We start from the raw sequence: 11,250 nt of genomic DNA, 5'->3' as shown, positions 1-11,250 counted from the left end.
CTTATAGTGGAATCAAAGGAGTCCATAGGCACAAAATGGTTGAGAAGCACGGATTTATAGTTTATATTTCAGTTTCAAAGCTTTATAAAAAATTCTTCAGATCTCGTGAAAGCATTTCACCTTATTGGCACAGTTTCTTTAACTGACCATGAAAGATATGCATATAGGAATGAAAATTGCATTAACATGGAAAGTATTTCATGCTTCAAGGCTTTGCATTCATTGCTGTTTAATGTCCATTTTTCTATGCTTGCATGGGTCAGATGGAATTCATTGATGCAAATTTTCTGACTGGATGCACTTCCTGTCACCAACCTTTACCTGTTTCCCAGCAAAATAATATTTTTCCATGACCAGAAATGCTTTCCATGGAAGACTGGGAAACGAATGGCATTACTTGTATAACAGGGATACTTGTTTACAACCATTACATAATGTCAAGATAAGGGAATACACACACACACACATGTATTTATATATATTTTGGTCTGAAAACTTGTATTGTGGAAAACATGGTATATACAATAGGCTTCTTTCAGTTTCCGTCTACCACATTCACTCACAAAGCTTATTTGATCTCTTAACCTTGGGCTAGAGTAGAAGACACTTTCCTAAGGTGCCATGCAGTGGGACTGAACCCAAGACTACATGGTTGGGAAGCAAGCTTCTTATCCACACAGCTGTGTTCATGCCTATTGCATTATGACAAGTACATATCTAACAATTGTAAACTGTGAACAAATGCAAGAGATTTTAACAAATGTAAATAAATGCATGACCAATTTAATTGTAGGCATTGTCAAACTGCTGGCATCATGTTACACTGTTAAACGTCATAATTTACTTAATTTGGTTTGGTCTGCTTTCATTTGGATGTAACTCTCATCTCACAGTGAAAAGTTGGTATTATAAGGGTAGATTTGCAGATGTCTGTCTGCCTGCTTGCCTGCCTGTCTGTCTACCAGTTTTATGAAAGTTGGGGTACATACTAAGTAAATGACATAAGCTATTCCATTATAGTGTGTGTGTAGAATGGAATCAATGTTGAAGATGGCTAAGTGTACCAATAATAAGGGAAAATGTCATTATTAATTGTTAGATTTACTGATTCCAGTCTGTTTTTGGTTTGGCAAATTAGGTTAGTAACATACTGCTGGTAGCTCTGTTAGGTTCCATTGAGAAATATGGTTTTGCTTTTCATTCTCTGAAGAATATGCATCATATTCTTTAAATGAGTTGCAACCAAATTTTTAGCATTTCTATTGGTTTGTTGATTTGAAAATTGTACTGAATTGATTTTAGTTAATGGCTTACATTCATTATCTTCTTGTCCAATGTTGCTTGCCATTATGGAAAGGAATGTGAAAAATGATATATATATACACACACACACACACATTCTGTTTATGTTCTCATTTCAGATTCTACAGAAGCAGAGACAGCAAGTTGAATTGGAGGCCCTTGAAAGATCAGATTGGGTGAGACCTATATTTCATTCAACTCTTAGGTTTAGTTTTGTTGAACTCTTTAGCATTCAAAAAATACTAACTGGCTCTCATGCTGGTGGCATGTAAAAAGCACCATCTGAATGTGGTTGATACCAGTCCCCCCACCCTGACTGGCTCCTGTACTGGTAGCACTTAAAAAGCACTCACTACACTCTTGGAGTGGTTGGCGTTAGGAAGAGCATCCAGCTGTAGAAACATTGCCAGATCAGATTGGAGCCTGGTGCAGTCTCCTGGCTTGTCAGTCCCCAGTCAAACCGTCCAACCCATGCCAGCATGGAAAACGGACGTTAAATGGTGATGATGATGATATCTGTATATACATATATATGTGTGAGTTTAATTTATAATCATTAAAACAATGAAAATATTAACTGAAAGAACACTAAATATATTTAAGTATACAATAATTTTACAAGGAAATTTGGCACTAATTGACTTTATTAGATTGAGTTCTGTAGTGTTAGATAACTGTTATATGCTTGGGTCTCTTGTTGGTATCAGTATAATTAGTGCAAGGTAGGTGCAGTTTATGAAGTAGTTTTTGAAAGAAGGAAAATTTGAACTGAGAATCGGAGATAAAGTATTTGAGTGAATGGAAACAGAAAAAAAAAGTTATTCTTAGATGAAGCTGGAATGTGTGAGGGGATGAAAAGAGGAAGAAGAAAATGTGGTGTGGGTAGGGTTCTGGATAAGGAGGTGTGGTGGAATGCCAGAAAGAAAATTCTATAGAAATATTTTTACAAAAAAGGATTCCATGGGTTTGGTTTCTGATAAGTGGGTTGGAGCTGGCTGAAATCAGTCATGCATGTAACCAGGAAATTAATTATAGGAATTAAAGCAATGTGCTGAAGGGTCAAAGTAGAGCAAATATCCACCAATACAAACACGCCCAATGTATTCCATTTTAAGTTTTGCTTATAATCTTTTTCTTGTTTCGGTCATGAGACTGAGGCCATGCTGGGGCTCCACTTTGAAGAAATTTTAGTCAAATAAATTGACCCTCAGTACTTATTGAAAAAATTTTTTTAAAGCTAGTTACTTATTCTCTTTTGCTGAACTGTTATGGGGATGTAAACATACCAACACTGGTTCTCAAGTGGTGGTGGGACACACACACATTTATATACTTTGGGGTTCTTTCAGTTTCAATCTACCAAATCCATTCACAAGGCATTGGTTGGTCCAAGGTACTACATAGTGGGACTGAACCCAGAACCATGTGGTTGGGAAGCAAGCTTCTTACCACACAGCTATGCACCAACAGATTACACCCGAGGCGGACTGAGCCATCAGTCAATCAGGCACTGCCTGAGGGCCTGGAGCTCTGAGAGGCCTGCACTCTATGCCAACTCATACCCGGTCAAAGGGGCCCGGTAAACAGTTATGTCCAAGGGCCCTTAATACTCAGTCTGCCCCTGGATTACACACACACACACACACACACACACACACACACACACACACACACTGCCAGTATAACTTGGTAGCATGGATCATGCTTTCAGTAAGTGTTTGCGGTGGTGCTTCTGTAGTCCGAAGCAGGCATAGCCACCCTCTCGGCCCTCTTATCCTTGATCAAGCAGAACTTCAAAGACATGACAGCCAGAAGGAGAGGGAGCAGCATCAGTACTGGAGTGGTAGTCATTATCAACTGAGTAAATTGGAACAATTTGAAATATAGTGACTTCCATGTTGCTTGGTCTAGGAATCGAACTTGTGACCTACTGGTCATGTACCCAATACTCTAACTACTTGGCCTCAATCTCTTTCTTTCACACATGTATATCGGCTGTTTGTTTTACAACCATTTTTCCATGCTAGTGTGGGTTAGAAGTTTCTATTATCAAGGCACCATTTTATGGCCAGGTTCCTTTACCAGTTTGTTTCCTTTCAAATGAGGAATCCTTTCTTTGAGATTTCTTTGCATGGATGCAGATATGCATGCACACCCATACATATGCACACTCGCACAGACATGCACATATGCACGCACATATGCACACACACTATCACTCACTCTAACACACTCTGGAGGACCTGGGAATACACCAACAAATGGGGAATACACCAGCAACATGCCCCCCCCCCTCCCCACCTGACCTTCATAAAGTACACCTTATAAAACTTGTAATATCTAACAAGCACATAACAGAATGTTCTCCAAGCAATGCAGCAATATTTTGTAATCTTATAGTTTTTCTCCTTTTGTTTTTAAATAAAATTTTAATAAAAGTAAAAAATAGCAAATATTTCTTCAATTTCCTTTCATTTTAATTTTAGGCTCGACTTTGGATACAGATCATGAAACAGTTGCGACATGGCGTGAAGCTAAAGAAAGTTGACCACTGTCCCCAGTCTTTTGAAGGGGAGTATGAGCTGACCCCTTATGAGATTCTCATGAAAGATATCGTCTTTAAGAGATACAGACTTAATAAGATTATGGTATGTCAAGATTTTTGATTTATTCATATTCATCAGAAGCTTCATCTAATTAATTTTAGAAACATTTTTAAAAGAATCTCGTTTTAAAATGGTGAAACTTACAACCAGACATTGTTGGAAAATTGCACTATTAGTTGTATGATTACCATTTTAGGTGTAGGCAAGGGGGAGGAGAATGCTAGTAAACATCTAAATGTTAATTATTTATTCTCTTTCAGTCACTGGAAGCATTTCACTTGGGGCAGATATTTCGTTCATTATTATAAAGCTGACACTTGACCTCGTTTTGTAGTTAGTAACAAAATGGTGTTCTAGCATAAATAATTCCTTCAATATCACTTGTAAATGTCTGATAATGGAAATCCAAAGTGTAAATATTTCTGTTACTTTAGCAACGCAGAGGAGATGTAATTAAGACTCCTTCACAACATACCTACTTCCTGCATTTGAAAGCCTTTAAAAGCATATCATGCAAAGTCTAAAATCAGGTGTAACAAATGTGTTTAACTTGTACATATTTTAAAGATTTTTAAGCTGGTCAGATGTGTTAAAGTGGTGAATGTGTTGAATAATTGGAACATTTCACAACAAAACAATAGACTGGTGTGTTGTTGGCGCCAGTTATTCTGGGAAGGAAGGAATTTATCATTTATTCGCTTGTCAACGGATTTCTGAGTTATCATACCTTCAGGGTAAAGTGTTACAGTTTACGTACTTTTTTTTAAGGAAATATCATTCTGTGAATAATATAAGAAATGCTTTAAACATTGAGATCTGAACATAAATCTGAGTGTTGTTGTTTTTTTTCCCATGCGCGCATGCATGTATGTATGTGCGTGCGTGCGCACGCATGCACAGTGTCAGACTGGCCAGGTTGCCAGCTTGCCTGATGGCAAGTGGGCCCCTGCACCATTAAAATCCATATATGGAGGCCCATGTTAATATCTAAGGGGCCCTCCCCTCAAGTTTGAGAATTTTTTATTCATTCCTGGAGGAATGCATTATTTCAGACTGGCTGTGTTTGAAAAAGTTGAAAAAAATATTTTTAGCAAAAAAAAAAAATTAAATAATAGCATTGTAGTTGTGGGTGGTCCTCTTTAGTCTCCTGGCAACCAATATTTTTAGACCCAGTCTGCCACTGTGCGTGCGCGTGTGTGTGTGTGTAACTATATTTTATTCTGAGTTTCAAAGAGATAACTTTTATTGATTCCTTATTTGTTCAATAATGGTCTAATCATATTTTCACAGTGATCTTTGATTGCTTTGTCTCAAATAGTTGCATGAGGTTTTCCTTTATATGCATTTTACTTAATGTTGGTTTGCATGTCTCATTTCTAACTCTTCAACAATATCAACATTCCAAGTGTTGTATATTCTACACACATTTTAATAAATTGGTTTATTTGTAGTTCATATTTGTAGCTAAATTTTATTTTATGTTAACCATTTTTGCATTGTTACCAGAAATGTGTCAGCAGAAAGTTACCATTTATCATTTGGCATCCATTGGGATGCATAGAGTTCTTGTGAATTCATGTCACATACTTCAGTTTTGTGAATTCTTTAGGATTTCATAAACTCCTTTTTTTTTCTTTGTTTTTTGTTTACATGATGCCAGCACTTTGCAATAACCAAACTAGAGATGAAACTTCAATAAGGTGGACACCTGAAACAGTTTTGACAAGGCATCTTGTCTGCTGCCATACCAATTTCATTTTTCCACTTCTCTGGACTGGGACTTTTACCTATCCTGGATGGATGACAGCAAAGTTAATCAAAGCAGGATTTGAATTCAGAAGATCAGATCAAATACACTGAGATACTCTTTGCAATTGTCTTTGATAAAAATTTAGGCATGGCTGTGTGGTTTAGAAGCTTGCTTTGCGACCATGAGGTTTTTGGTTCACTCCCACTACACAGCACCTTGGGAATATATCTTCTCTTTAGTTCCCAGACCAGTCAATGCTTTGTCAGTGAATTTGATTGATGGAAACTGTATGGAAGCCCATCATACATATATATATAGGAACAAAGGAGTGTGTGTATACACACACACACACACACACACACACACACATGGTGCAGTGAATAAACTGTGATCTAAATTATGCAAAAACGAAAATAACACTGACATCTCATTTGAACAGATATATTTACCAAAATTACATAAAAATATTTTGAAATACTAAGGAGTAAATTTATTCAATAAAATCGCCATTGGCTTCAACCACGGCCTCCAGATGACTTCGGAATCTCCTGCAACTCTTCTAGAGGGTCTCCTTGTTTACTGTGGTGAATGCAATCTTATCTTCTGTTCATCTTTGGTATTACAAGGAGTTTTGTTGGTCTCTCACTCAACTGCACCCCACACATAATAATCAAGGGGGTTGCAGTCTGGGGAGTTAGGTGACCAGATGTTAGGGGTGATGTGGTTGCAGAAATTGTCTGACAGCCCATGACTGGGTTCTCCTGCTTGTGTGACATGGTGCAGAATCCTGTTGGTCTTCGAACAGCTACCCTCTTGACCCAGGGCAGCACTACCTCCTCTAGGCACTTGATGTAGGTCTCCATGTTGAGTCTGAGGCCATGTGGGAAGATGAATAGAGGCATAACGTCACCATCACTTGTAATCACTCCAAACACCATGTTGTTGACTGGATGTTTGATTTTTATCACTCTTGGCATGTGTTTTGGAGACATGGCAAGCCAGCAGTTGTTCTGTGTGATCACCATCTGATCCTGGCAGAAATTTTTCTCATCTGAGGAAAACCAAAGCATGTTCAGTTGGAGGGGATGCTTGAGTTTGTTCAAAAGCTTCATAGCATGGTCTTTCCTCTTGTTCTTGATGGCTTGGGATAAGAATCTGGTGTTGACAGCTGGTGTTGATTTGTCCATGTCCCTATAACTTAGTGCTTCAACAAAAAGAGACCAATAGAATAAGGCCCAGACTTAAAGATAAGCCCTGGGGTTGGTTGGTTCAACTAAACATTCGAAGAGGTACCCCAGCATGGCTGCAGTCCAATGATTGCAAAAAGCAAAAGATAAAAGAAAGATATAAATTTTAAATTAACATAATAAGATTGGTGCCCCAGCATGACCGTAGCTTTAAAGCTGAAACAAGTGTAAAGAGTTTAAAGAGTAACAATAGACTGTCTTAAACATTCAATTTATGTACAACTATTGTGTGTATGCATACATAACACTTTGGAATTCATTTGTGCTTTTTCCAAACAGCTTTCCGTTGTTGATTCCAATTGTTTTCTGGGGTAAGCTTGCTGTTCTCATTAATATCTTAAACATTTTCATTTTCAGTCATTTCCTTACTGTATTTTTTTTCATTACATTCTAAAGCCTAGCTTAATTTTCAGAACTTAAGGCCTCTCTAGTTATGATGGTTTTAGTAAGGTCCAAATCATTAAGAAACAGGAAATTGACTAAACTCATGGGATCTGATGGATTTTGTGAAGAAAGCAGTTTCTTTCTTTAGAATCCATTATGGCTGATTTTGTTGGGCAGCTGTTTCACTCAAGCGTGGAAACAAAAGCACTTCTAACTGCCCCTATAAATAATTGGTCATTTTATTCTTAGGTAAATGGAGACATTCCACCCAAAGTGAAGCATGATGCCCATACCATGATACTGGATTTTATAAGATCAAGACCCCCTCTACATCCTGTAAGTGATTGCTAGCTGTCTTTCTTCTAACAGCACTCTTGCTTGTTAATTTTCTAAAAAAAAATTATTATTATTTATTTTGCTTCTCTTTAACATATTAACTGACCCTTGATCTAACACAAATTCTGGGAATAATGGTTTGTATCCCAATTTCCCACTTAAAATCCTTTTAAAATTTTGATTCTTTAAATTCTTATTTTCATTCATCAGAAACAATATTTCTGTCCCTCCAAATCCTTCCCGCCCCCCTCATTTCCGTCCTGTATGTCAGCTGCTATTTTACTTTGATTCTAAAATAAAAGAAATGTCCATTAAAAAGAAACGTATCTCCCCTAATCTTACTTCAAAAGTGAAAGTTTTGGAGGCTTTTCTTGAGGTTTCTGACTCTGCTCTTTTCTATGCTATTCTTTCATTTCCATTTACCATAATTCTTCTGTAGAGCATGTTACTGATAGCTTAACCTTGATTGCAATTCAGAGCTTCTTCTTATCCAACAATTCTTTATTTCCCTCTGCACTTTTCATTCCACACTCTAATTAATTACTTTGCACTGATCAAAGTTTATTTTCATTCAAACAATTTCTTACAAAAATGTAACACCCAAAATTTCAGAATAAAGTTTTAACTTTGTTTCATGACCATTTTGTATTGCTTTATGTATGGAAATTTCTAATATTTTATCTTTGGATTAAATTTTGCAAGTAATTTAAAATCAAACCGTCAGAATATCTTTCCTCTTTATTAAACTTCCATTATTAACACGATTATTACCACCAGTTAACCTATTGTGTGTTTTTATTCTAAAATCTTTATTCTTTCTGTTTGATTCACTCTTCTAACAAAATGTTGCACCATTCATGCTAACTCTTTAAAATGGTATTTCTTTGAAATAGTTTTCTATCCTTCCATAATTTTTAAAACTGAACCAGTTTAGATTAGTGGAAGCTGTCTGATTCTATAATTCGTTTCCCTCTTTACTTCAAAAGGAAATGTTCAGAAATAATTCTTAGAAACTAAGAACTTTTGCATTTTAGTATTTTGTATCTTTCCTACAAATGTAGGATGTGTAGTAGTAATGCTGCTGCTGCTGCTGCTACTACTACTACTACAACAACTTATGAGAATAAAACTTCCAGCATTTAAAGGTATGTAAATTTAGTTGGAGAAACCTAGGTTAATTAGAATTAATTAAAGCTTGATAGAATTAACATTTAATGTCTTAGATTTAATCATATCTCAAAAATCATATAGAAATTGTCAGCTTTGAAGTTATTTGCAACCAATTCTTGAAATGGTCATTGTTGTTTAAAATTTATTTTTGTAAACACTTTCTTGATTTTCAGAGAGCAGCATGATTTTTCACTTGCTCTGTGCTCAAATTTATGTTAATTAAATCTAGGAAATAATCACTGTAAAACCATTAGCTTCAACATGATTTTCATACAGTAGTTGATTGATCTTGTTTAGTCCTATTCTCATCAAACTGTTTTAGGAATAAGGTAAACATTATGTTTGTGCTTGTAATGTATATCTAAGACACAAAATCTCAGAGATTGCAATGTGAAATAAGGAATTTTATTGCCATTAAATTTTCTAATGTACAATACAAAAGCACAATGGCGCCTCTGTGGTTACTCACTCTGCTAGAAACAGCAGATAAATTCCTTGTAGAATATACACTGTTGTCTTGATCAAAAGGGATGGTCATGGTTAGAATACCTTTAACAATAAATCTGTTGAAGTAGAGCTGACTTTCGGTCAACAATCTCCACCTCATAAAAAAAATAATTAAATTGTCACTGTTGTCATGGAGAAACGATGATGAATTATAAAATGCTTGTTAATTGCTGGGGAGGGGGTAAAAACAAAAGCAGAATCTATAAACTTAAATATTTTCTCTATTCAATAAAAGTATTTTTCATTTTCCAAATATATCACACATCACCAAAAAGAAGAATTTAAAGACAAAACATTTTATCAATTTTATATTTTCTTCTATTCAGTTTCTGTGAGTTTGACAGAAAAATTTATTTAGGTTAGCCCTTTCGTTACTGTATTTCTGTTGAGATGCTCTGTGTTTCTTTCAATTACTTTTAAATATAACAAAGAATTTAGGAAAATAACTTCGTTATCATTCAGCTTGTGTAGGAATATAAATTGTGACTAAGGTTTGGTGGAAGATTTCAATTCAGAACTTTTGAAAACAAGACATTTGTACTCAGAGCCAGAGCCGGTTCCAACCGGGTTGGTAACGAAAGAGTTAAGACATGAAATACTGTTATTGTGAACCCTTCGTTCACAGCAACAGAATCTTTTAACACCACCTTCAATCATAATTTAACAGGTTTTCAAGTTTTATGCAAGCTTCACCTGTTTCGTCGAACATACTTCCATATCAGTGACATGTGTGCTGCATTATCTATGAAGATCTACCATTGTTTGAATATTATTATTTTTACTTTATAATTTGTTGTTAATTTAGAGTTCTGTCAGTTATGCAGAGCATTGTACAATGTGAATTTTGTTTTTGTCCCATATGCTTTGGGATTGGTGTTGTGTGTTCAAGTGTCAGTAATTCAATAGGGATAGGTTAACAATACTTGTTATATCATTGGGTAGCAATTGGTATCAATTAAGTGTCAGGTATCAATTAAGGAAGAGTATAGTTTGTGTTGTCTGACTGAGTGTTGTGTAGTGTGGGTTGTTGTTGTTGTTGTTTTACCCCAGATTAGCCCTGATTAAGCGAATCCATGATCGAAGGCATTCCGTCCATGAACATCTCTTTATTTACACTTAGAGTAACTGGGACTATACTATTCAGAATTTCCAAGACATTTCTGCCATTATCTGCAGGGGAAAATGCTTAGCAGCATTTTTTCCGACTTTGTTCTGAGTTCAAATGCTACTAAGGTTGACTTTGCTTTTCATCCTTTCATGGTTAATAAGTACCAGTTGAATACTGGGTTGATGTGATTGACTTACCCGCTCCCTTGAAATTGCTAGCCTTCTGCCAACATTTGAAACCAATATTAGCCTGTCTCCTCTCTAGTACTCTTTTTCTAATTTTATCCTTGTGTATTGTATCTTAGTTTTTTCTGCTCTTATGTATTTTTTGTGTTTTATAGCTGTTTTTAATAGTTTTCCATTCGTTATTAGATATTTTTATTTTCCATATTATTATTATTGTTGTTGTTGTTGTTGAAGTGGGGTTGCCTGATGAAGTAAGCACCGACCAAGCACTGAAGTCAATTTATTTCACTATTTCCTCTCCTAAAGTTTGAGGTGTTGTATCTGTTAAGAAATGATGATTATTTTAACTTAAGCTGCTTATTGTAATCTGTTACTGGTTCTGTTTTTCTTTTCCTCTCAAACAATATTCGATATCTCGCAGGAGTGCCGCAGTTGAATGTGCTTATCCAATACTTTTTTTATCTTAATTGTTCAAAGAGGAAAGCCTTGAAATTAGATGCCATTTTGCAATGTTTTAGTAAATAGGAAAGAGTTACATTGGCAAACAATTGCACATTCATGCACAAAAGTATCTTCATTTGAAACCATTTGCACATTGGGAGTGGTTGCTCTCTCTCTCTCTCTCTCTCTCTCTCTCTCTCTCTCTCTCTCTCTC

General features: G+C 35.8%; 1 protein-coding gene across 1 annotated transcript in view; it reads left to right on the top strand.

The window, feature by feature from the left end:
• LOC106878400 (protein spire homolog 1) overlaps nt 1-11,250 on the top strand; it is an 81,071-nt gene that overhangs the window by 32,411 nt on the left and 37,410 nt on the right. The window contains exons 6-8 of the mRNA XM_014927596.2: nt 1,303-1,478; nt 3,789-3,950; nt 7,539-7,625. Coding sequence (XP_014783082.2) covers nt 1,303-1,478; nt 3,789-3,950; nt 7,539-7,625 — 425 coding nt within the window. The remainder of the gene's footprint in view (nt 1-1,302; nt 1,479-3,788; nt 3,951-7,538; nt 7,626-11,250) is intronic.

Source organism: Octopus bimaculoides, chromosome 17, assembly GCF_001194135.2.
Source record: "Octopus bimaculoides isolate UCB-OBI-ISO-001 chromosome 17, ASM119413v2, whole genome shotgun sequence".
NCBI classification, from domain to species: domain Eukaryota; kingdom Metazoa; phylum Mollusca; class Cephalopoda; order Octopoda; family Octopodidae; genus Octopus; species Octopus bimaculoides.
The sequence above is the reverse complement of the archived record's forward strand: the minus strand, read 5'-3'. Positions and strand labels throughout refer to the sequence as shown.